We start from the raw sequence: 26,945 nt of genomic DNA, 5'->3' as shown, positions 1-26,945 counted from the left end.
GATGTGGCACATATATAGAATGGAATATTACTCAGCCATAAAAAGAAAGGAAATTGAGTTATTTGTAGTGAGGTGGATGGACCTAGAGTCTGTCATACAGAGTGAAGTAAGTCAGGAAGAGAAAAGCAAATACTGTATGCTAACACATATATATGGAATCTAAAAAGAAACAAACAAAAAAAAACGGTTCTGAAGAACCTAGGGGCAGGGCAGGGATAAAGATGCAGATGTAGAGAATGGACTTGAGGACACAGGGACGGGGAAGGGTAAGCTGGGACAAAGTGAGAGCATGGCATGGATATATATACACTACCAAATGTCAAATCGATAGCTAGTGGGAAGCAGCCGCATAGCACAGGGAGATAAACTCGGTGCTCTGTTACCACCTAGAGGGATGGGATAAGGAGGGTGGGAGGGAGATGCAAGAGGGAGGAGATATGGAGATATATGTATATGTGTGGCTGATTCAGTTTGTTATAAAGCAGAAACTAACACACCATTGTAGAGCAATTATACTCCAATAAAGATTAAAAAATATATATCTTCAAGTTGAGAAAAAGGAGTAACCACCAACAATTGGTAAACTATTAGTTGAAAAGTGTTTGTCATCATGGCCAGAGGAGTCCTGTGCCTTTGGCCTGCCATCTGTTGAGTGCTATTTATGTTTCTTCTGTCTCCATTTTCTGCCCCCTAGGGCAGCCTCTACTCTAGTTGTAGTAGGTCCAACTAAAATTGACTTGTCATTTGCTTGCCTAAATAAAAAACCCCTAATAGAGAATTGAAAATTTTTAACTTATACTTCATAGTATCTCTGTGATAATTAGTAAAAATCACTTTGGGGTCTCAGAAGATAGAAGCAACTGTCTACTGCTTTAAGAGTGTTTGGAGGACTGGCCATCTGTAAACAAGCATGGCTGGCTCCTTACTTTTTTGCAAAGCAAGGTTGAAAGTTCAAGCAAAGAGTAGGTGAATGGGGGCAACCCCAGTTAGCAGAGCTAGAAACAACCATAGCACGATGCCTGGCTGATAGCGGGAAGCTGAAGATGGAAAGTTAATGAGCAACACAGCCTATAAGCCTTAAGAGTAGGGAGAAGCATTTCATAGGGTCGCTGGGAGGATTAAGCAGTTTGCATTTTGACAAACCCTTGATATTGTTGGGGGAAGGAGTTGAGAAGCAAATAAGTAACTTATTTGCTTATGTCCTCCACCAAACGTTTTTTTGGGGACCTACAGACAGCTAAAGATATAGTTTGTGAATAAAATGTTGCAAAATGGCTATTGTCAATTCCATTCAAAAGTGGGAAAGGTTTTCAAACTTATCTGTTTAGGTGAGGTCTTTAAGGAAGTAGAAGCAGTATGCACTCAGCCGTCCTAACACATGGAAGGAGAATCCTGACCTCTCAATTATTTAGCTTTTTTCACTTAGCTGTTGTTGTTATTATTATTACTAGTGCTCTCTTAGGACTGTTTTCCTCTATACTTTTAACTGGGAGCAGGATATCATAGGCTGGCATTGAGTTTGAGGACAAAGCCATGGCCTTCCCATTTCATACCATCTTATGCTGATATTGCCATCTTTAAGGCAAGTTCTTAACTACTTATTTCCAAGTCCAGCGTCTGTTATACTTGCACTGCTCTTACTTCTCTGTCATGCAGTACAATCTATTACCTAAGCAGACATCTAAAGAACATGCAGATTGCAAACCAAATGCAGTAAATGAATACAGAATTACATTAAAGGGAAAGAGTGTGGGGTTAGGGAGGGAAGGAGATATATTTTTATTCAAGGCCCCCTATGTTCCAAGCACTCTATTAGGTGCTTTATATAGCATAGTTTATTCTGTTAGATACTTTATATAGGATAGTTTTTTTTTTTTAACACTCATGATAAGCATGAAAGGAAACAGATGAGGACACCAAACCTGTGAGAAGTGAGGGTCAAACTCTTGGTTGACACATTGTCTAGAGCTGGGATTCAAATCCTGGCTCTTCGATGCCAAATGTCTCATCATTTACCCAGGCACATAAGTATTACTACATGTCAACCTACATGCATAAGTATACTGTCATAATTTTTATATTTTTCATTTTTTTCTTGCAGCCAGAGATGTAGAAAAAAATCTAGAAAAGTATGGTATCATAGAAGCCAATGAATAAATAAATGATAAATGGAGTATGTAAACTACGTATTTCCACTTCTAGATAGATTCTCTTAAAGAATCTGCACACCAGCTTCTTACGTTTGCTCTTACAAGTTCTCTATTTATCGGCTCTGCTGAAACTGTAGAGCAAGAAAGCTTTTTGTTTTTTTCCTTTAGTTTGGGGTTCTTCCACACCTCTTCCTTTTTCCTGTTATATCCTAAGAATCTTCTATTGCTACTGACTGTCAGTCATCACCAAATATGGCAACATAAAACTATTCCTAGCAACATCCTAATGCTTTAAGTATAGATCTTTTCTGATCTCCTTCACCTCCCCCTCAACTTTAACAAATTTTCAAGTGTACAGTACATTACTGTGAACTATAAGCACAATATTGTACAGTAGATCTCTAGCACTTTTTTTTTTTTGCTACCATGCAACAAAACCTTTATCTAGCACTTTTTAATCTTGCGTAACTGAAACTCGATACATATTGAAAAGCAGTTCCTTATTTCTCCCTCCCCCCCCCCGCCCCCCCCCTCCGGCAACCACCTTTCTACTTTCTGCTTCTGCCACTTTGATTACTTTAGATGCCTCATCTAAGTGGAATCATGCAGTATTTGTCCTTCTGTGACTGGCTTATTTTACTTAGCATAATGTCCTCCAGGTTCATCTGTGTTCTCACACATACAGGATGTCCTCCTTTTTTTTAAGGCTGAATAATATTCCATTTTCTGTATATACCACATCTTCATTTTTGTTTTTTTATATTAACTTTTATTGGAGTATAGTTTCTTTACAATGTTGTGTTAGTTTCTGCTGTACAGCAAAGTGAATCAGCTATATGTATACACATATCTCCTCTTTTTTGGATTTCCTTCCCATTTAGGTCACCACAGAGCATTGAGTAGAGTTCCCTGTGCTATACAGTAGGCTCTCATTAGTTATCTTTTTTATACATAGTAGTGTATATATGTCAATCTCAATCTCCCAATTCATCCCCTCCTTCCCCCCTTGGTATCCATACGTTTGTTCTCTACATCTGTGTCTCTATTTCTGCTTTGCAAATAAGTTCATCTGTACCATTTTTCTAGATTCCACATATAAGTGATATTATATGATATTTGTTTTTCTGTCTTTCTTCACTCTGTATGACAGTCTCTAGGTCCATCCACATCTTTGCAAATGGCACAATTTCGTTCTTTTTATGGCTGAGTAATATTCCATTGTATATATGTACCACATCTTCTTTATCCATTCATCCATTGATGGACATTTAGTTTGTTTCCACATCTTGGCTATTATGCATAGTGTTACAATGAATGTGGGAGCACTCAGGTCTCTTTGAGATCTTGACTTAAATTCTTTTGGATAAATACCCAGTAGTGGGATTGCTGGATCATATGGTAGTTCTATTCTTAATTTATTGAGGAACTTCCACATTGTTTTCTGTAATGGCTGTACCAATTAACATTCTTACCAAGAGTTTCCTTTTCTCTACATCCTGGTCAACATTTGTGGGGTTTTTTTTTTGTCTTTGGTTTTTTTTTTTGTTGTTGTAGTTTTGCTTTTTAAATTAATGGCCATCCTAAGAGGTGTGAGCTGATATCTTATTGTGGTTTTGATTTGCATTTCCCTGATGATTAGTCACGTTGAGCCTCTTTTCACATAATGTTACCATTTGTACAGCTTTGGAGAAATTTTTTTTAGGTCCTTTGCCCATCTTAAAATTCAGTTATTATTATTATTTGGTATTGAGTGTAGGAGCTCCTTATATATTATGGATATATATTACGGATATTAACTGTTTATCAGATATGTTGTTTGCAGATATTTTCTCCCATACCATAGGCTGCCTTTTCACTCTGTTATAATTGTTTGCTCTGCAGAAGCTTTGTAGTTTCATGTAGTCTCACTACATGATTTTGATGTCATATCCATGAAATCATTGCAGACACCAATGCTATGAAGCTTTTCCCCTATGTATTCTTCTAGGAGTTTTATAGTTTCAAGTCTTATGTTTAAGTCTTTAGTTTATTTTGAGTTGACTTTTGTGTATGGTGTAAGATAAGTGTTCAATTTCATTCTTTTGCATGTGGATATCCAGTTTTCCCAGCACTGTGTGTTGAAACTTGTCAGAACTAATAAATGCATTGAGTAAAGTTGCAGCATTTAAAATCAATATATAAAAATCAGTTGCATTTATATACATTAATAATGAATAATCTGAAAATGAAATTAAGAAAACAGTCCCACTTACAATAGCATTGAAAAGAATAAAATGCCTAGGAATAAACTTAACCAAGGAGTTCAAAGACTTGTATGCTGAAAAGTATGAACGTTGCTGATATCCTTTTAACAAAACTTGACCTGTTCTCTAAGGGCCATGCTAGATCATGGGTAGATTAATCTGGTAACTAAATTCAAACTTAGTTATAAATGGCTTACTGGTTTATCCTTCCCACATATTGACCAGAAGTATTTTAACCCAAAAGTATGTGTAATAAGGTAATACTGACTTGAGCTGCCTGCATGTGGAATATTTTAAAATAAATATTTAAAAATTATAAACTGCAACACTTGATTGCTGTATCTAAAACCAACCTTTCTTTGAGGATCAACATTTGGATAAAATCACGTACATTATCAGGTATAAATACAAGTAGTCATTCAGAGAAAACCTCTTTGAAATTATTCAGCAAGAAGACATCATTTTAGATTTCCCCACATTGCATACATACAACTTTTCAGTGAGTCTGGGAAAATGCAGTTTGGGAGGAAGTGCAGTAATAATGAGGGAATGGAGCTTTTTCTGATCATGTGCTAGGTGTTTTGTATATAAGTTCCATTTAATCCTTTTTCAAACTCTATGAGATCGATGTTTGTCCCATTTTACAGATAAGGAAATGAAAGCCCAGGGAAGTAGCACCCAAGTTCACTCTTAATGTAAAACCAGGATTTGAAGTTGCATCTGCTGGAAGCCTGTTTTCCCCTTACACACCAGGTGACCAGCCTGGGAATTGGTGGAGTAGAGAGGAGGCTGAGGAGATATGAAACCTGAGTGGAGCCTTGTGAGTTATAAGCTGCCCTGTCCAGGAGGGCTTCCCGGGAGGGGCGTGGTTGAAGAAACTTCTCGATATCCCTGGAGTGGAAAACTGAGAATGAAATTGCTTTGGCAAGCTAAAATGGTAACGAGAACTCTCTGCCTTAAAAATCAGGTTAAAATAGTGGTGAAATTAATCTTATGGGTTCCTTAACTGTCCCCAGGTGCATCTTGTGTACTTCAAGATCACTGAATAGGGGTGGTCCTGGGAGCTGAGGATGGCTTAAGAAGCAGGGAGGTAAGTCTTCCACACCATTTCCTCTGGACACTGGGGACACTATCCTGGTGGTCACAGAAGGGTCTAGTTCATGCATTTTTTTTTAAAAAATAGAAATGATCACTTCCGTTTTATAAAAAGAGTGTCCTGTCTCTCCACAGTTACTGAGCCCCGTAGGTTCTGGTTGTATGCGGGGAACTTTGCTGAGTGACTTGAAGATGTTCAAGTGTCCAAATTGTTTTTTCCTTGATATGGCCTCACTGTCATTTATTTTGCTCTCCTGGGTACATCAGTACACTTGATTCTCTAGCTTTTCAGTTCGTAATGTATTTATTATTAACCAAAGCCCAGCCTTATGCCTTAGCATGGCAATTAGTGAGAGGCCTTTCTTTAAAAAAAATTTAAAGGCGACTAAATTCATTTAGGGCTGAATAGTATAAAAGACATGAGCCCTAAACGTTTTTGCAATTGGCATGGAATTGTCACGTGCCAAAGTTTGATTATATTATCATCTGGTATCTTGCTGTTGATTTACTTTCTGTTAGGACAAAACTCCCTCTGGCAGTCTCCTCATGAATGGCTCTTTCCCTGCAGTTATTATCCCACTGTGTCCCTACAGTACAGACAACTCAACCCATGGTGATGAGTCACAAAGACTCACAGAACCTCCGGGGCCACTGGTGGCCCCATTTCCAAGCTGTCAGTCTCAGCAAAACCCTTTCCTGCTTTGTCCCTTTCCCTCCCACTGTGGCCAGTTACAGTTGGATGAGCCTTATCATATGGGTGGTAGAAAGAAGTCCAGAGCCATTTCCTGTTGATGGTGTGCTGATGCAGGACAGGGGCAGCGCTTGGGCATGGGTTTTGGAATACTCTCTGACCAATTCTTTTCTTGTCCTAATGAAAAACTTCTGGGCTTCTAGTATTGCCACTCTCATTGGGGTCGCCCTGATTGAATCTAAATTCAATAGGTAACAGGCAGATAATAGACGTTTTTCTGACCGCCTCCTCCCATCCTTTTTTGCACCTCCCCTTCCCCCTTTATTTCTTTGAGCGAAGGAAAGGAGAAACACACTTGATTCCTCATACCACACCCAGATCTTTTTTGGCACCTGGTGGCCAATCAGGAAAACCTGATCCACTTGAAAGGGTAGTTGTCTGCCGATCACTATCAGAGCTGGAGAAATCACTGCGCGCTAAGCTAACTTTATCCATGGGATTTCAGAGATGGAGAGTGTGCTCCTAAGCACAAACAGGAAAGCCTGACATCACGGAGCGGCGGAGTGGCGTGGGGAGGAGTCTGCGGCGCCCTCGCTCGCTCGCTCGCCGCGCTCCCTTTGTGGACGAGTCGCGCGCACCGGCGGCGGCGGCGGCGGCGGCGGCGGGCGCGTGTCTGTGCTGGGTGCGCGGCGGCCGCGCGGGGCTGGGGCTGGAGGCGCCGTGGCTGAGCCGGGCGGGGACTGCTTTCGCCTGGGAGCAGGGCGCATCATGCCGCGTCCACACACCGGAGAGAAAACTGAGAATGAAATTGCTTTGGCAAGCTAAAATGGTAACGAGAACTCTCTGCCTTCTCCCGAGGCTGCTCTGGTGGGGAATCTCCTCCCGCTTTCTCTGGGCGGGTTTTGGACTCACTCGGAGTGAACGGAGCAATCCGATTCCAGACTTGAGAGCTAAAGCTTTCTCCCTCGGCTTTCTACGCCTTCCTCTCTGCGTGTCTTCTCCCTTTAAGCCATACTTTCTCAGCAGTTGCCTTTGGTGTGTCTGGGCAGATGTGTGTCAGCAAAGGAAAACTTTTAAGGCAAAAGGACTGTGAGTCTGGGTGAACCGCGGAGCGCTTCTGTGTCCCAGCGGCTCTTTAAACAACACAAACTTCAAGTTTAGGGAAACCCAGGGGGTCGCTGCACACAGTTGACGTGTTGCTTTTTCTGCACATGCCAGATTATTTGACGGAAATGAAAACTTTCTACCTCCCGCTAACTTTGTGGGTTCCAAAACAATAAGAGGAGAAAAAGACATGCGAAGCATTTCACTCCAAAGGAGCGAGCACTCTTGGCATTTTAAACACTTGTTTGTGGCAGAGTTTAAAATGTAGTTTGCTCGAATAACGGAGCCACTTATAAAAGGACAACCTTTTTCTGCAAATGAATTATTTTTCCTCTCACTTGAGGAGGAAAAGTTAATCAGGACTAAACCCCACTTTCTTTAAGAAGAAGAAGAAGAAAAAGACTTTAAAAAACTATTTAAGATATGTGAGTGAGTCTAGGAAAAATAACTAAATGGAAAAGCCCGGGGATCCTGATATCAGGAAAGGGCTGGGGGCCAAGAAAATCTCAGCATTCCCTCTATCGCAATGTGTCTTGTGTTCCTCTGATTGTAATATTTATTTTGAACAGCCCATCTTATGCCCTGAGTGCTGTTGTAAGCAGCAAAGCAGCTGGGATAGATTGTGGTTAGCGGAGAGGAAAAAAAAAAAACACTCTTTTTCTTTCTCTTTGTCCCATCTCCTGGCAGAGCTCGATTCAGGACTGGGGTGAAGAGGTAGAGGAAGGAGCTGTGTACCATGTCACCCTCAAAAGAGTCCAGATTCAACAGGCTGCCAATAAAGGAGCAAGATGGCTAGGGGTGAGTAAAGCTGGAGAGATTGTGAACTTTGGACTTGCAGTGTCTCTTGTTCTGTGAATATCATTATCATTTAGCAGAGGCAGGCTTTTTTTTTTTTTTTTCTTCTCTTTTGGCCTTAAAAAGGAAACCACCAATGACCAAGTGCTTGCACTAGCAGTACCGGTCTCTTTTTGTACTTACTATTTTCCAAAGCATCTCCCTTAGGTTTATCAATAATTCAGAACCTCTTAGAAACATCTTGAGGTATTTGACAAATAAAGTGGGAGTGGAGTGGCAGAAAGTGACACAGAGTAACAGGACCAAAAAATAGCACTGTGTTAGACGAGAGCCATTTTGCCCAGATGGCATCCTTTTCTCTCTCTGTCTTCCCCACTCTTGATGCTGACAGCCCCTCTCCTACTCCTGTACCTTTACCAAGTACCCAATGTGCTCAGGGGACCTGACATTCCAAATCTGCCTCCTATGGGGGATGGCAGATTTCCCACTGTTCATCCTTTCCAGAGCCTACAAGGAGGCAAATGCATGCTTAGTGCCCACGACTTCATGAGTAGAACGCGTAGAGGGCTGGGTCTTTGGAGAAACACAGCTTCCATAAACGAGATTTTTTTCCACTGAGATTTTAAAGTGATGGGTGAGATCATGTGAGTTTTTCATTATCTCCTAATGGATCCTTCAACATATCCCAGCTAAAGGGGATGTGAGGAATGGAAAGCTCGGGCAAACAGTGCTCCTTGGGCAAACATCATCATGTGGAAGAACGAAGGAATTCTTCATCTGGAGGTAGAAGTAATCACCAGAGAGCAGTGACAGATGACGCAAAAAGCCTAGGCGAACAGAGAGGATGGAGTGTGGTTTCACCTGGCCTTATTTTGGCCATATTGAGGCTTCACAGCTGATGGGCCTGAGAGCAATGAAGATTATGCACTGGCATCCAATCTTTACTGGCTTTGAGTTTCAGAAAATTCAGTTTTTTGAGCAGAAATCAAAGGCCGGGTGTGAAGGAGGACAGGAAACAAAACTACCCAGGACTTTGTGTTAAGACTAGAGGCAGCACGTGACTTGCAATTCCTGGAGTTTAAGGCAGGATGGCCAGCAGCAGTGATTTCCTCTGCCATGGGTCTGCTGGGCTGCTGACACAGGCGTTCACTGCTTTGGGCTTCCCCAGCTGTTTCAAGTCAGGCCCTTCATGCTCCGTACTTGGGGTTGAGGTACCGCCCACTAGGGCAGTAAATTGTTAGTGGCATCTGCAGGTGTGCTCTGGAGAGGTCGGAACCTTTCCTTGAAAACCTGAGGTCTTCACTTATCCAGTAGGTACCTTACTTGGAATATGATTTTGAAATTAATTAGGTGTATCACCAGCAGACCTGATAGGAAAAGCAGAACTAGAGTTCTGACAAGTCATCACTTTGTTTTTGGTGGTTGTATTTATTGCATTTTATTTAAATGTGGTATTGATGTGGTTTGGGCTGAGTATTTCAAAATGATTCACAAGTTCTGAAGCAGCTGCCTTCAAAAAGGTCATTACATTTTCTGATGCCAGGTTGTTCCTCTTTTATAGTAAGACTGATGTTGCTTGGGCGACAGTTTTAAGTTTTTGGCCAAACACAATAGCGGTGAATGAGTAAGTCATGGAGAAATGGAGGGGTTAACTCTGGAGGTCCCAAACACACGAAGTATGGTTCATTTAGATGTTCCCAGTTATTTAGTTATTCTCACTGACTGTTCCGTTCACTGGACTCCTCTTCTCTCCCCCTCTCCCAGAGTTCTCATATTTATACAGAGTTCAGAGTTGGTTCACCCTGGATTTAGTGGTAGAGCTAAAATATCAAGAGGGAAATATGTAAAAAGATTGCTTCTAGTTGATGGAGGAATCTGTCCTCAGAAGCCAGTTCCTAGGGACTCTCCAACCCAGATCCCCCTTTTTTTCTTATCTTAGGTGTCCTGTTGGGAAGCACTGTTTTTGTCCTTGGAAATTCCAGATTTAATTAAATGTGACTCAACCAATCGAGCCATAGCAATAACAAAGCCTTTCTCTTTAGGCCGTGAGTGGCTTCTCTATATTTGTTTTTCCAGTAACCCTTTCAAAATTCTTCAAAGCAACCATTTTATTTAGTGACTTATTATTGAAATATAGTTGACGTACACTCTGATGTTAGTTTCAGGTGTACTGTATAATGATTTGACATTTGCATTAGCTGTGAAGGGATCACCATGATAAGCCTAGTAACCATTTGTCCCCATACAAAGTTATTGCAATATTGTTGACCATATTCCTCACGTCAGAGCAACTGGTTTTAGAGTGAACTAGAGACTGAAGTGAGGTGAGGGTATATCGAAATATGACAACAATTTCTGAGGAAGGTAGTATTGTGATTATCTCTTTCTTTCCACATTAGGAATAAAGGTCCAGAGAGATTAAATTGCTTGCCAGGGTCACACAGCTAGGAAGTGGTAGAGGCTGGATTTGAACCCAGATGTTTAGTTCCTTGCTGCTGGGAGCTGCCTGGGACCCTAAGGCTGTTTCCATAGTGGTGGAAGAGAACTTCAACTCAGAAGAACAAGGATGCTTATGATGTACTTTCCCCCCTAGATATTGCAGCTGGTGCAAGACTTGAGCAACACACCTTTCTTTTCTTTATGTTTTGAATGATAACTTGAGCTGCAAATTGAGATATTTGTTGTGAAGATGTGTATCTTATGATAAGCTCTCCATCTTGAGTGTACAAAGGGTCACACACCAAAGACGTGTGAGCTTATGTAGCACCTGAGGGTGGGCACGACTCTCACTACATGTCAAAAAGCCTAAGTGACTGAGTACGATGTTTGTAGTTTCTAGTACTCAGATCACAAAACAGAATTAAGATCCAGTTTGGGAATGATAGCAAAATAATTGCACATCCTTAGATGTGAAGTATCATACAATCCAAAAACATTTGGGACATTCTTTTTTGTTTTCTTTGTGAGATTTTGTGTTCAGTTGATCTTTTGAAGAAAAACCCTCTGTCTTTGGTCGTAAAATATTCAACCAACTACCAGGCTGGACTTACTGGTACAGCAGCTGCATCTTTGTGAGGTTATTTTGGGCAACTTTGAAAAACTAAATATTATTGAAACACTGACCCAATTTTTTCCTTTACAATAACATCTTAGACTGGGATAATTTTACCCAACTATAGCCCTCAAGGAAAAATCGTTCTGATTATGTCAGAGAATCATAAAATCTCAGGACTGGAAGAGACATTAAAAAGTAATTTTATCAGGGCTTCCCTGGTGGCGCAGTGGTTGAGAATCTGCCTGCTAATGCAGGGGACACGGGTTCGAGCCCTGGTCTGGGAGGATCCCACATGCCGTGGAGCAACTAGGCCCGTGAGCCACAAGTACTGAGCCTGCGTGTCTGGAGCCTGTGCTCCGCAACAAGAGAGGCCGCGATAGTGAGAGGCCTGTACACCGCGATGAAGAGTGGCCCCCGCTTGCCACAACTAGAGAAAGCCCTCGCACAGAAATGAAGACCCAACACAGCAAAAATAAGTAAATAAATTAATAAACTCCTACCCCCAACATTTAAAAAAAAAGGTAATTTTATCCAACCATTCAATTAGCTTGTAGAAAAATTTCAAGTAATTTTTGGAAGAGCAAATGGTGAAAAGTTATTTTTCTTTGGTCCCAGCATTGTGATTGTACATTGACAATGATGTGTAGAAACAATTTAAGAAAATATCAGTATTCTCTGGAAGCAGGAAATGTCCCATTTTAGGAGGAATACTCAAATGGACAGAGGAAAAGGATCCCACTGTTAGGGAAGGGGCTTCAGTGTCAAGAGCCCATTTTGCTGTCTTCGGAATATGGCAGCCTCAGGGTTCAGAAAAATGTATCAAACACAAGATAAAGTCAAAGTGGGGATATTTGTTTCACAAGCACGATTGGTAGTGCCAGGTCACCTCTGCAAGGTTTGTGGGGAGTGGAATGGTCAGCCGGATAGTCAAGTGGTTTTCTCAGTTCTGCGCTTCTGTGGCTGCGTGGTCCCTGTGGGGAGGCCCCAGTGCCTCCCTGCCCTGCGTCCTGTATTTATCACACTATCTCCCACAGAGGCCCTTGTTGGTTTGAATTGAAATACTTGATAGCTGGGAGGCTGGTAAAGATAGTAAAATAGGACAGGAGAAAAAAGAATGCATTTAGAAATAAAAGGAACTGGAAATCTGTTATAGAACCCAGTGGGTTATATGAGTGCAGTGGTAAGATAACCACTTGTCACATCTGAATGGAGAAGTTTGACCTCACTTTGATGCAGTATTTGGATTGACTCTACCTGGTGTTTCCGTGGCATTGCTCTCCATATTGCCTTTAAATGGCACACAGTTCCCTGAGTTTCGGCGAACTTCACTTCTGGGAAGCTTCTCCGATCTCCCGAGTCTGGAGGAGGTACCCCTTCTGCGCGTTCCAGAAGCATTCTCTATCTCTCTGTGATACATTTACCTCACTCTGTTGTAATTGCCTGTTTATGTGTATTTCCCATTAGACTGTAAGCTCCGTGAAGTGAGAACTATGGCCATCTAGTTGGCAGACACTCAGTAAGTGTTTGTTGAATGAGCGGATCAAGCTCCATGCCTTTCTGCGAGGCAAATATTGTCTTGATAAATATGAATGTATGGTTGCTCCTCATTTAAACCCAAATCAGCATGAAGATGTTAGCTTATAAAGAAAAGGAGGAGTGCATGGGAGTGAGAAAAACTAATTAGCTAATGATTACAGCTATCTTACATCCTTTCTGTAACAAAGCAGGGCACAAACAAAGGTAGTGATTATTCATTTTAACAACAACACAAAAATCAGGGCAGTGAATTAACTAGACAATCCCCCAGTGCCTTTTAAAGGCGAGCGGTCGGATAGAATTGAACGTTGAAGAAAGAAAGGCAATGCACAAGTTAGTGTTGGCAGGCGTTACCATTATGTATGGTCAGAAGGCTCAGGAGCAAGGGTTTTAGAATTGTAAGGAGATAAGCCCTAGAGGAGCCCTCAGTTTACAGTCTGTCATCCTTGTTTTCATCTAGGAATACAGGCCCTCGGGTTGCATTATTCCTGTCTATCGGAGTGTTTAATTTAGGCTTTAGAAAGTAAATTCCAAAATTTAGCAACCATCTGTAAATGAAGCAACTGATATATTTTTCATTTTGACCTTGGGAACACGTTTCTAAAATAATCCAATAGTACAGCATGTGGCGTACACCAATCAAGAAAATATGGTCAGTTTCAATTGCCTGAGCTATCGTAATTATGTTAAGTCCTTTCACTGCTTTCAGAATCTTTGGGGGTCTTTGTAAGGAATATTTAGCATGTAACCCAAGAACATCCATTTCAGTTCAGCAATCCCGGGGACACTCAGCTGAGTGCAAGATACATGTCTGCCCCCAGCAAATACATAACAGTGTAACTATGAGTCACATTAATTCCTTATGCTTAAAGTATACATGCTGTTAAATTAATATTGTAAGCATATTTCATTGTTATTTCTGTAAAAGCATAAAGAAAACTTCCCTGGAGTTTTAAATTTAGAAAGAAAAGTAGAGCAATAAAGTCGATACTGTACCTTTTCCCCTTTAGCTGGAATTCACCACTGCCCCATCCCACTAATTTTAGTTTCCTTTGTCCGTGACGTGCATATCCTTGTACGTATCCCCCTTCTACGTAATCAGAATCTTGTAGTGACTGTCTTATACATTTTACATTAAAATGTGCAGTAATAAGCTGACATAAATAAAACGTTTAAGTTTCTACCAAGATATACTTTTTACAGAAAAAAAAAAGATTTCTGTAAACGAAGCAAGGCAAGTATCGGTTAAATGGGGGGAGATGAGGAATGTAGCTTTATTCTGTGAGAGAAGCTCAGCTTAGCTCGTGTCTGGATTGCTGATGGGTGTGGTTATCCCCACAGAGTCGATTTGGAATCTGGAGTTCGGGGCAGTTTCTGGGTTGTTTGCTAGTGAAACAGCCACTGTGAACTCCCTGGCTGCTGTGGCCTATCTCTGTATGGTTCTGTCATCTGCATTTGAGTCTGCTAACCTCACCTTCGATAGGATTCATTTATCAACAGCCTACTTTATGCCAGACACCACGTTACATCTTGGGAATCCAAAGTAAAGCAAGACACCCCTTGTTCTTAAGGAAATTTCAGGTAGTAGGGGAGACAGGAACGGAAGCTAATTACCATATACTGCGGTAGGTGTGATCAGTGCTGTGTGAGAGATCTGCACTGGGTGTTAGGGGAACCCCAAAGGGCGGCATATAAATCAGATGGGAGTGGGGAGTGGGCACTCCGGGAAGGCTGCACGGAAGAAGGGCCCTTTAGTGGAGAGTTGACGGATGATAGGAGTTAAATGAGGGTGTGTGGGGCACAAGAGACAGGCATTCCAGTCAGAGAGCACAGCATGGGGAAAAGCATGGGGGCCAGAGATGAGAGCCCTGTGTGAGGCTCAGCCTGGGGAAGGGGGAAGGGGGAAGGGGGAAGGGCCCCTGCTGGAGGACTGATGGGAAAGGAGGCCAGAGAGCAAGACTGGAGCCATGTCTGTGCTAAGCTGTAGAACCTGCTTTGTCCTGAATACTCTACAGTCAGCACTAAAGGGGCTTCAGCTGAGTGGGGTGATCAGATTTGCATTTGAGAAAGATGACTGACAGCTGATGGGTGGATGCATCGGGAAGGAGCCGGACTAGGGGAGGAGGCAAAAGTGGTCATGAAGTGAGGAAAGGAATGAGGATCCAGATGAAACTGGGGCAGCGGAACAAAGAGGGTGGACGGGGGAGAGTGCAGGGAGAGGCGGGACAGTGGTGGGAGTGGAGGGTGACGAGAGGAGGCCTGGCAGGTGTGGCTCTTAACCACCCTGGTTTCAAAGAGCAGGTCAAAAGCCTTCTGGCTTTCTGGGGTCAGCGCCATCCTCTTCTTATTGGATGAAATGTCCTGGGGACTTCAAGGCAGCCTTGCTCCACGTAAACACTAGCAAATGCCTCCTTTCCTGTCAGCAGGCCCTGCAGACCAGACCCAGGCATGCCTGCTGTGTCCTGTCCAGAGACGAATCTCAGTTCAGGCTCATGAACGGGGCAGCAAGCACTGCTTGCTTCTCAGATTCCAGAGCACTTTGGAGAGCTGGTGGTTTCTGGTTTTGTTTTTTGTTTTTTTTTCTTTTCCTTCTAAAGTCTTCTGTTTCCTTACAAACTAAACAGATTGAATCTGTATGCCATGGAGGGAGAATAAATATGGAACCCACAGGACTATGATTACAGAGTTGTATTTTAGACAACAGCGGTTACACTTATAATTGTGTTGTTAGGGACGCAAGAAATTTTATGGTTAGGTGTCCTGGTCTTTTTTCCTCTTCCTCCTCAACGTCTTTAAACCCTTTCTGAAGCTATTTATCCTGGGTGCTGGCATTGGTGCTCTTAGAGGCTCACTCTGATTGCTGACTCCACTTGTACAGAAGAAAAAATTTGATAAGATCTAATTCTTCCTTAGTTTACCGCTTCCACAATTTTCAGTCTTTCTCTCTTGCACGCACACATAGACACACGTACACCATAAATTAAAATGTCTTTTCATATCACATTTTTAGGGTTTGGTGCGTCTTTCTAATGTCATCTCATGACCTCTTCTATATAACTGATCAAAGTCTGACTTTGTTATTTTTTGCTTGGTTTCCCTTGTGTCATTATTGTGATTAACTTTCTTTTTAGGAACTGTCTTCAGTTTATAAAAAGGATACAAATAGAGGGAGGAATGAAGGAATAAAGGTAGGACAAGACTACATTAGGTAGAAGACACCTTCTTGGAGGAAGCCCAGTTAGTCTTGTGCAGAGAGAGAGGCATGTCATTTACCACTGATCCTTTGGGCTTAACACTGTAGAAATACCTGTGCCTTTTCACCAGTGTGGCTGTGTATTGTGGTCTGATAAATGGGGTTTCTGCCTAGCTTGGTTCCTCAAAGCCGTCTTCTCCTTTATGGCATGCTGTGTATGACTGACTTCCAAGGATAATAACGGTGGTGGTTGGGAGTGGGATGGCGTGTTGTTGTTGGTTCTGTATATCCTTCCACACTCACAGACTCATTACCCTACATTTTCTAGTATAATTGTTTGTGCCATCTGTGGTCCATTCATTTGAATTCATTTCCACACAGTTAATCTCATCCCATGTTAACTCCCCCAGACATTCTCTGTTTGTTTGCTCTTTCAGCAAGGAATTGAGCAATTCAACTTTCCCCCTTTATTTTGTTTCCTGCCGATTTTAGTACCCATTTTCATCTTTTATAAAAGCAAAACCAAGGCTGAGTCCTTCCAGCTTCATCATTCTAAAGATAATTTGAAGGCCAGAAACAAAGTGTTTCTGCTAAAAGTAGGCTGTCTTTGGTAGGTGATATCAACTGAGGCTCTTGGCAACTTTCTTAGCAGCAGCTCTTTTCTAGTCAGATGCTGTTCTCATGCTGTCACTGCTGGTGACAGAGCTAGAATCTGTGGACAGTTTCTGTCTAACAAAAGTACATGTAATGGATATAGGTAAAAATAATTGAAACTGGGTTAGACATTGGCTAAAAATAAAATGCTTTACAGTCATGACTTTTCGAATTAAAATTGCAATACTTGAAATTCTTTGTTGAGGTGACTGATACTCCCAAATAGAAAATTCAGGAAATTGGAAGCATTGGGTTAGTTTGTGGAGCACAGGGAAAACATTTGCTGTTTTCTATCCAAATGCTGACTTCTCCTAATGACACAACACAATGAGCATATCTGATGAGCATATCTGTTTTGCAACCTAACCAAGAATTAACAGGGCCCAGAGCCATCAGGGCGTGGCTGGGGTTCTTTCTCCTGGCTGGGGGCCTTTGTATTTGCTCTTTCTTTTCACGGGTGTTTCCAGCAGGAGCGCCAGTTGAGGGAGGTAACCTATGCTTTGGAGCCAGACAGGTGTGAATCCAGAGCTGGCCTCTGCCCCATGTGCGGCTATGTGAAGTAAGGCTCTGAAGTTACTTAACCTCACTCAGCCCGAGTTCCTCACGTGGAAAGGGAGGAGATGAGCAGTCCTCTCTGGACAGAGTTACAGTGAGGAGTGAGTTGTGTGTGTAAGGTGCTTGGCGCAGAACCTAGGGTATGGTCTGTCCTCCCTCACTGAGTGGTGGGGCTCTCATCGGGACCCCACCATCTGGGTCCTCTTTGAACCCCATGGTGGAAACTTGCAGAGGCGTGGTTCCGCCCTGGACGCTTGTGGTTGTGTAGAATCCAGACCGCTTGATTGAGACACGGTCTTAGTGAGGCTTCATGTTCCTGACATCCCTTTCTCATTTTGCACGTCTGGGAGGAAGGGCCGTGGCAGGGTGTAGTAATCCTTGTTTATTAGAAGTAATATCTATTGTCGTGTTTTCTCTGGCTGCCTGTACAGTGAAAGATGATTATTGCCTGGGCTCCAGTATTTCGCATTTCAAATTCCTTCAGTTTTCCTGTGTAGTTAATTTGTCGGTGTTCTGATTTTTATGCTTTAAAAATATTGTACTAGTTAACAACGGGCTGTATTCTGTCTCCTGTATTTGCCATTTCTGCCTGAAAAATGGGAAGGTAGGAAACAATTTTTCTAAAAATTGCTTGGCAAGCATTATGCTAATCATTCTTCGTTGGGCATAATTTAGGATGTGAGTAAATTGTGTTTTCACAAGTTAAAGTAAAGGTAAAATTTCTCATTGGGCTGCATGTTGATTAGCTTATGCAGTACTTGAGCCCCAAACGAGGTCTGTGCTGAATTGCTCCCGAGGTTGTGGCTTTCACAATGTCACAGGACTTTCTAAATCTTCACTTTCATCATCTGTGAAATGGGGATAATCGTTCTGCCCGTGGGTTTTGTGAGGATCATATGAGTTAATGTATATAAAAGTACTTTTTAATATGTAAATTATTATACAAATACAAGGATATTCTTTTTTTTTTTTTTTTTTTTTTGCGGTACGCGGGCCTCTCACCGCTGTGGCCTCTCCCGTTGCGGAGCACAGGCTTCGGACGAGCAGGCTCAGCGGCCATGGCTCACGGGCCCAGAAGCTCCGCGGCATGTGGGATCTTCCCGGACCGGGGCACGCACCCGTGTCCCCTGCATCGGCAGGCGGACTCTCAACCACTGCGCCACCAGGGAAGCCCCAAGGATATTCTTATTGTTATTTAACCGTAAGGCCGTTTTTTTTTTCCCTTCTTACCACCTAAGTGCGTGATTGGCATATGGTCTGTTCATTAGTCCTGCCTTTCTTCCCTCATCCCAGTGGGAATCGTTTCTATATTTTTGTCTTCCTATTTGCTGATTACCTAATGATATCTTCATGCTCAGCAAGCAGTAGTGTTTCCTCTGTCATGACCACTGTTACTAGTAGTATGCTTGGTGCATTGAAAGTGCAGGGATGGCTTCTCTCAATAGATGGGATGTGGAAACAAATATCCCATACTCACAGGATTCTAAAGACAAATGCAGTAAATATCTTGCATATGAAAACTTCCTACTTTGTCTTTATTTTCTTATTCCCTCTCCAGTATGATTTTGTTTTGTTTTGAGATAATGGCTGTTGATTCTCTTTGATTCTCCCTTTCTTTGGGGTACTTTTAATTTGTTGCAGAGAAGGATAGTAAAGTTAATGTGCCCAGGAATGGAAAGTGCTTCCAGCCTTTCAGAGCTGCTGGAAAATCAGCACTTGGTTTTAGGCCAAATCCTGATGTGGGACTTGAACTCATGACCTAATGCCATAGGCAAAATGTTACCAACCAGCCCACACTGACCCTCATAAGATGCAGGCATTTAAAATACTTCCTTTGAGTAGTCAGTCCTCTTGTTGCTTTTTGGCTTCTCTTCTCTCTTTCAGCCTTTTCTTATGGCGTTCCTGGCTTCCCTGTTAGGAATACAATTTTAGTTTTATGATCTATTTTTCTCACCGTCTTTCCATTTGCTTATTACAGTTGCTTCCTTCTTGCTTTCCATTTCTCCTGTGTGAGTTCCTTGTTTTGTTCCTGTTCCTTCCTGTCCTTCTTCTGGATTAAAAATAGTCTCCGGGGTCTCTGGCTTCTTGCCCACGAACTTGGCCTTTCTTCTATTCATATAGGGTCCCCCCTGAGTATCGTAAGATCCTTTCCTATTCTCTCAGGATACTCAGACTCCTGCATCCATTCTCTGTTATTTACGCCTGTTCTCAGCTGACTTGTGGGGCTAACTGACCCCCGTACTCTGAGCTGTAATTGAAAAATTAAATCTCTTGCACAAAGATGCTGAATAAGTGATTTGCTCACGTTAAGTGTTACTGACAGACACTGAATCCTCCCTGCATGTGCTGACTCTGTACGTGGAACAAAAGGAGAAGGGACCTTACACACTGACTCAAGGCGCTTGTGTAACATCATCTATGTGCAAAGCAGCGGGGCCGGGATCCGCTGGGCCCAGGACCAGCTTTCACCCATCACGCTGCTGTGGGTATCCTGGAGGGTCCTGCTGCCGCTTCGCTCCCACACAAGTGTTTCTCAGAGCTAAAGTTGATTCAAGTGTTTCTTCATGAACATTCTTTGTTTAGCTTTGAAGGATTATGATATTCTTTACAAAAATGACTTTCTATCCATTGTTGACCTAGACAATCCACAAATGAGTGTCTGCTCGAGCGATAAAGCCTTGTAAAACTTTAGATGACTGGGCCGCAAAGCGCTGATGGCAGCAGCTCTGATTTCAGCCCCCATCCCTAACCTGAACTCCCTATTTTGCTAAGAGTTACAGCAACAGGGTTGATGATACTCTCCTATGTGGCAGATGAAAGCTTAAAAATTTTCCTTCCATCTCTCTGACCCTCCAGCTCCCTATGTGGTTATGTCTTCATTGAAAGAACTAGCCCTATTCTTAGTTGAGAATATAGAGTTGTAGATTTCATCATCCACAGTGAAGTCCACGTTTATATGCAGCTCTCTCCTCCTCCTGTCACTGCATATGCTATTGTATCAGCTTGCAGTGCTTTTCTGTTCACTGATTGACTGATAAACTACTTACCTTTCAAGTCCCAGCTCAAATGTCATCTGTACTCTTCTACTTTCCCTGATCCCTCTTTGGGAATAATTATCCTTTTATCTGGGTCATCTTAGCACTTTAGGAAAAGCTCTATTACAGCACTTGTCACATTGTATCCTTTTTTTAAAAAAATGTTTCACTTTGCCCTGTTCATTTGAGCTTCTCAAGGGCAGGGGGTGGGACCATCTTTAATCAATCTTCTTATTCCCATCACTTGGAACCATGTCCAAGCCATAGTCAGTATTCAGTAAGAATACTGAAGTTGTTTGACCTAATCTCTATTATAAAACATGTGTCCTCATGACTTTTTTTTTTTTGGCCATTTGGTAATGTAAATCGCATTCTTTGAAACAAAAAGGAAAATATTGAATAAATAAGCTAAATCTAATTTGTATTTTATACTTCAACTGATGACACAAGACAAAAAAGGAAAAATGCTGCTTTTGCCTCTTTTTTGTCATCGTTGCTTTTTTCTACACATTTCATGATCTTATGAAAATTGGTTTAACTATTATGGTGACCTCTATAGGTAGAATAGCATGGTATTTAAAGTTAATCCATAAGCTTCTTGGTGACATACAGGTTTGAATCATGAGTCAAGGATAGACCTCTGAGAACCCAATTCTGCTTTGGATTCCAAAGTTGTTTTACTTAGGGTTTTCACATATTTTATTTGGTCTCTTAGGGCTGCAATTTGCTTCAAGCTTGTATTAACCCAGTATCAAAGCACTTTGGCTTTGTTCTGTAGAACACATTTTTGTAAAGGCATCTGACACCCTTTATGCTCATAACCACTAGGGTCATGCACATAATGATGAAGCTGCTTCTCTGAGATTTTGGGGTGCAGGCTTGTTGTGTGCGGCACCTTCTGGGGTGTGCTCCTCTTACCAGAATTCATTGGCAAGAGGGGATTTTTTAAAAAGTGACATAAATGATACTCTATTATATAACACAATAGTATCTGTAGACTTTTCAGTTTTCGTTAGTAAAATTCAGCTGCTTTTGCTCTCTTACCCTCTCAAAGTTTCCTCTGCTACGTGGTCTTACATTCTTAACTCTTAAATTTCTACTTCAGGCAGAACATAAAGCCTACGCTAGAAGTTTTTGGCAGTCCAGCTGTCGTTAGGTGTTTCCCGTCAGACTGTCCCAGGGTAATTGGCTCTGTCAAGGTCAAGTTTTCTGACTGCTTCTGGTCCTTCTTGCCTTTTATCCAAGCATGTTATCCTTACCCTTTTCTTTTTATAGGGATTCAATGGCATACATGTTTGCTTTGGAAGAGAGGGAAGAACCTTTTCAAAACAATATTATTCTTAAAAGAGTGATGCCACAACATTGTACACGTTATTTTTACAAGAAGAGGAAAAAATCACCCATAATTCTACCACAGTAACACAGTTCTTTAAACTTTTGCTGTTTATCTTCCAATCTTCGTTCACAGGCGCACGTTTTAACATAGTTGCAATCGTGCTATTTATTCAGTTCTTTTAATCAGTAAGATATATTTTTCAGAACAAATTCTCTAAAAGTTACTCTCTGGTTTGAATCTTATGTGCATTTGTTATATTTCTGATGTCACAGACAAAAGAATGCATTTGGACTCAGAGGAGTTTCAGAGCGATACTGCTTGTTATTATTTAACAAGCCTCATTTCTGTTCTTCTTCCTTGTGAAATCTCCTCTCCTTTATCCAGGCTGTGAGCTTTCAGTAGGAGCCTGAGAGTATGGTGTGAGATGAGGACGTGTGAGCAAATATGCAGTGCAGTTCAGCAGGGGTGGATGGCTCCCCTCCCTTCTGCTGTCGGGCACCTTTGTGGGTCCTGCTGCTCTGGGGAATGTGGGACCAGAGCTCTGAGGGCTGCCCTGTTCAGTATGGTAGCTACTAGCCTCATGTGCCTATGGAGCACCTGAAATGTGGCTAGTCTGAATTGAAACATTCTGTGCGTGCAAAGTCCACGCCAGATTTCGAAGACTTCGTATGATAAAACACTGTAAAATAGCTCAGTCATTTTCTATAGCGGTCACATGTTGAAATGATAATATTTTGATATAACAGGTTAAATAAAATATATTGTCAAAATGAGTTTCACCTGTTTCTATTTACTTTTTTTTTTAATGTGGCTACTAGAAACTTTAAAATATCGTACTGTGGCTGGCAGTATCTTTCTATTGGACAGTATTGCTCCAGGGCCTTGCCTTTCAAAATGCAGGGTATAGCTTAAGAGTGGGCTCTGAAATCAATTTAGTGGGTTAAAAAATCAATATTTCAAAATTGGAACAGAATGAGATAAAAAATATTAGAATAACATTGTTGTGAAACTTGTTTTAAATATGTGCAAGTAGGTACTGAGTCATGTGTAAAAGGCATCTTTTCTTTTTACTGTAAATCATGGTTAAGAAGTTTGAAACTCACTGCTCTAGTGTGGTCCAGCTTAATCAACGCGTCACCAGGAGGCCTGGTCTGCTTTGTAAGAGGGCAGGTTGCTACCGGCAACACCATATAAATGTTAGGTCTGGTTGGTAGAAGCTCTTCTGGAACAATTCAACCAAACCAGACCCTGCAGGAAAGTAAACCTGAGCGTTGGTGCTCATCCTAAAAGCAGTAGCTCCTCAGGGGACTCCCAGAGTGAAGGGTGGACTAAGAATGGTTATAGCCTTGGCGACCGAAGTCTGGACACGTGTGCTCAGCACTAAAGTGTTCCTTAAGCCCAGGAGAGACTTTCTTTTATCTGATGAGTTGCTTCTTGAAGATGTCTTCAAAATTGCCTCATGGGTGGTGATTCTTTCTAAGAAGGAGAGTGGTTTCTTAAGGACCTTGGAGTCAAGCTGGGTTAGACAAGGGTTCTCTTTGACCCTTAGATCCTCCACCCACCGTGTCCTGTTGAAATCAGAAGAGGCTGTACTGTCATCTAGGCTCACACCAGTCCTCTTCCCTCTTGACAGAAAGAAAACATGTCCTTACAGTATGCAAGATGTAGGGGGAGTCACCAGGGCTGTGTCTTTGGCTGGGCTCTAAACAAAGGACACTTAAAGCCACAGAGAGAGGCGGAGATAAGCCTCCAAAAATGAAGTTTATGGGGTTGCTTGGGCCTTGTGTTTATTCTGACAGTTGTAAAAATTCTTTTGGGCTGACCCATTTTTCCTTTCTTAATTAAAAAAAAAAAATCTGGCAGGCAAGAGTAAGAAATGTAAAACATGTGACTAATGCCTCAGCTTTTTCTCCTGGAGCCAGATTCTTTAAAATTATACCTTAGACATGTTTGATGTTTTAAAAACAGTTGCCCACAAAAGCCATCAAACATTTGTTTCCGAAACTTGTAGACTTAGATGGCATTCATTTTCAGTAAAGAGTCCAAAACACAATATTTAGGAGTTATTGAACTGAAATCTTCTTTGGAGATTTTGCTGTGGTGAATCAGATTACCCTAGGAACTGGCAGAGGGCCAGGCAGCCTTTCGCCTCTTTTGCTTGAGTATTTCCAGTCCTGTTGGTAGTTACCCAGAATCTTTGAGGGAGTCAGACGAAATGATCTCCAAGATCCCTTGTAGATGGAAAGTACTATGATGTCGGTGATGTAGTGGATTGGCAAGCAGGAGCTGTGTTTATGTTGACCTCTTCTTGTTCTGTACCCATCACAAATAATTCACTCTTTCTTTCATTGATTCACTTATTCATTCAAATTTGACTCCTGCTATGTGCCCAGTACTGTTCTTGGTCTCTGTAGGCAGCTCATAGAATTTTTGAGCACTTTTATTACAGTGGATTTGAGGGCCTCCAAAGTTCAGTTCCAGTCTCTCCCTCTCTAGTGTTATTTCCTGTGTCTCACTTTTACATATTCCGCACTTTAACCTAACTACGCTACTTTCCTGTCCCAGGGTCTTTTTCCCCAACTGTTGCCGCTGTCTGAAATGTCCCCCTTCCTCCTAATCTCCTGTGTAAATCCCAGCCATCACCCAAATTCCAGCTCACATGCCATTTCTTTCACAAATCTACTTCGGTTTCCCAAATGGTGGTAAATTATCATTTTCTGAGTTCTGTAGCACTTTGTACTTCTCTTGTGATTCACATGTAATCGTATTAGGTTGAACCGTATGAGATTGCCATATTAGTAAGTTAAAAATGGTTGAATATTGGCAATTTTATATTCTTTTTAATATTAGTGTTCATGTATGGAACTTAAATTAGGTCTCTTTACACATGTACTACACTCATGACTCATGTTTACCTGAGATTCCTTGGTCTTTTTAATTTTTGTAATATTAATTTTTATGAAACTAAGTCTCATTTAGCCTGTACTTGGAGAGTTGATTTTAAAAAGGTCTAGTTGTAGAAAATATTTATTTTTATTAAATCTAATTTTATTAGTCTTAGCTAATATTCCTGGTTTTTGTTGTTGTTGTTGTTTTTGGGTTTTTTTTTTTGCAGTACGCGGGCCTCTCACTGCTGTGGCCTCTCCCGTTGCGGAGCATAGGCTCAGCGGCCATGGCTCACGGGCCCAGCCGCTCCGCGGCATGTGGGATCTTCCCGGACCGGGGCACGAACCCGTGTGCCCTGCATCGGCAGGCGAACTCTCAACCACTGCGCCACCAGGGAAGCCCAATATTCCTGGTTTTAAAAAAAGTCTTCTAAAATTCTGATTCCATAAGTCAACGTACCAGATATAACTTTCAATTCAGTTTAATAAGGTTCTATATAATTGTCTGCTTCATTTGTTAAAATGATTTAAACAACATGGCCAAAGACAAAACTCTTTGTTATATTACTAGAGACATTCCCTGCTCCTAGCCGTACTCACTGGTTGACATTGCTTTACCATTCAGCATTCCCTGACTACAGCGAGTCCCCTGCATACGAATGAGTTCAGTTCGGAGAGCGCATTCATAGTCCAATTTGTTCATAAGTCCAACAAAGTTAGCCTGGGTACCCAACTAACACAATTGGCTACGTACCGCTGCTTTTATGCTTGCTTCCAGACATCCTGGGCTTGAAATGAAGGTACTGTACTACTGTACTCTGTACAGTAATGTACAGTAAAGTACACAAAAGTACAACCACTTGTAGAGGATGCACACAAGTGACAATGTACGCCAGCCACGTGAACTAACTTACACGATTGGATGTTCACATCTATGAAAGCTCGCAACTTGAAGGTTCGTATGTAGGGGACTTACTGTATTTGACTGGAATACAACTCTACAACCGTTGAACCCCTAGCGCTCTATCAGATCCATAAAGATAAAGAAGATGTGGCACATATATACAATGGAATATTACTCAGCCATAAAAAGAAGTGGAATTGAGTTATTTGTAGTGAGGTGGATGGACCTAGAGTCTACCATACAGAGTGAAGTAAGTCAGAGGAAGAAAAACAAATACCGTATGCTAACACATATATATGCAATCTAAAAAAAAAAAAAAAGGTCATGAAGAACCTAGGGGCAGGACAGGAATAAAGACGCAGACCTACTAGAGAATGGACTTGAGGACACGGTGGGGGGGAAGGGTAAGCTGGGACAAAGTGAGAGAGTGGCATGGACATATATACACTACCAAATGTGAAACTGATAGCTAGTGGGAAGCAGCCGCATAGCACAGGGAGATCAGCTCAGTGCTTTGTGACCACCTAGAAGGGTGGGATAGGGAGGGTGGGAAGGAGATGCAAGAGGGAGGGGATATGGGGATATATGTATATGTATAGCTGATTCACTTTGTTATAAAGCAGAAACTAACACACCATTGTAAAGCAATTATACTCCAATAAAGATGTTAAAAAAAAAAAGATCTAAGGAGAGAGTTGGTGGAATGGTTTTTTTGAATGTGTGAGACATCTGTCATGTCTGTAGTACTCCTTTTTTCTTGTCTAGGGTCAGAATAGGATGGAAAGTTAGTTTGATCTGATTTTTTTTTATCAGTGATTTCACGTTAGCTCTAAGTGTTCATTGCTTACAAACCATCTGGGATATTGGCGAAAGCGGCTTGTAGGCAAATCAGTCCGTTGTTTCTAGTCCACCTTAAATTCCTGTCTGAAAATCGCTGTTTTCTTGTTGCCAGGCTTCAGACACTTGTATGATTCTCTGCTTCTTTGAAGATTCCATTCATCAATATTATGATCACATCTTCTGGTTCTTTCAGTGCCCTTCAAGCTATTTCTCTGGCTCCAGAGACATGAAGTCACTTAAAGGGCTAAGAGCTTTCTTAATATTGCCTTCTCTATCTTGGGCTCTAGTTTCCTCTTCATCATGCTGGTCCTACCCTTTTTCCAGTTTGAAGATCATTTTCCTTGATAGTGAAGATAGAAGCTTAAGGGGAGTGAAGTAGTTCTCTTTTCTCTCTTATCAGTTAACATTACCCCACCTATCAGGAATGAGCAGCTCCTTTCCTCATTTTGCTCCTAATATAGCTGAAGAGAGCTCTTTAACTTGACCTTCACATATTCATAAGACTCAGTTCGTTATGACTGTTAACTTCCATGTTACCATGCTTTTAGACCCTAAGTATATAGCCTTAATTATGGGGCCTTCTTTCTGTCGCTAATAACTTGGGAGGGCTTCCCTGGAGGCGCAGTGGTTAAGAATCTGCCTGCCAATGCAGGGGACACAGGTTTGAGCCCCGGTCCAGGAAGATCCCAGATGCCGCGGAGCAGCTAAGCCCGTGCGCCACAACTACTGAGCCTGTGCTCTAGAGCCCGCGAGCCACAACTACTGAGCCTGTGTGCCACAGCTACTGAAGCCCTCGTGCTTAGAGCCTGTGCTCTGCAACAAGACAAGCCTCTGCAATGAGAAGCCCGCGCACCGCAACAAAGAGTAGCCCCCG

General features: G+C 41.9%; 1 protein-coding gene across 3 annotated transcripts in view; it reads left to right on the top strand.

Annotated features, from left to right (window-relative positions):
• Nucleotides 1–26,945, top strand: part of RGL1 (ral guanine nucleotide dissociation stimulator like 1) — a 276,917-nt gene that overhangs the window by 134,477 nt on the left and 115,495 nt on the right. For 2 of the 3 annotated variants that reach the window (XM_060131812.1, XM_060131802.1), the window contains exon 3: nucleotides 7,971–8,081. In XM_060131812.1, the coding sequence (XP_059987795.1) occupies nucleotides 7,971–8,081 (111 nt within the window). Of the gene's footprint in view, nucleotides 1–6,873; nucleotides 7,009–7,970; nucleotides 8,082–26,945 lie in introns of those variants that run through there. The other variant, XM_060131823.1, reaches the window with a different exon arrangement.

This window comes from Lagenorhynchus albirostris, chromosome 2 (genome assembly GCF_949774975.1).
Source record: "Lagenorhynchus albirostris chromosome 2, mLagAlb1.1, whole genome shotgun sequence".
NCBI classification, from domain to species: Eukaryota; Metazoa; Chordata; class Mammalia; order Artiodactyla; family Delphinidae; genus Lagenorhynchus; species Lagenorhynchus albirostris.
This window is presented reverse-complemented; position numbering and strand designations above follow the sequence as displayed.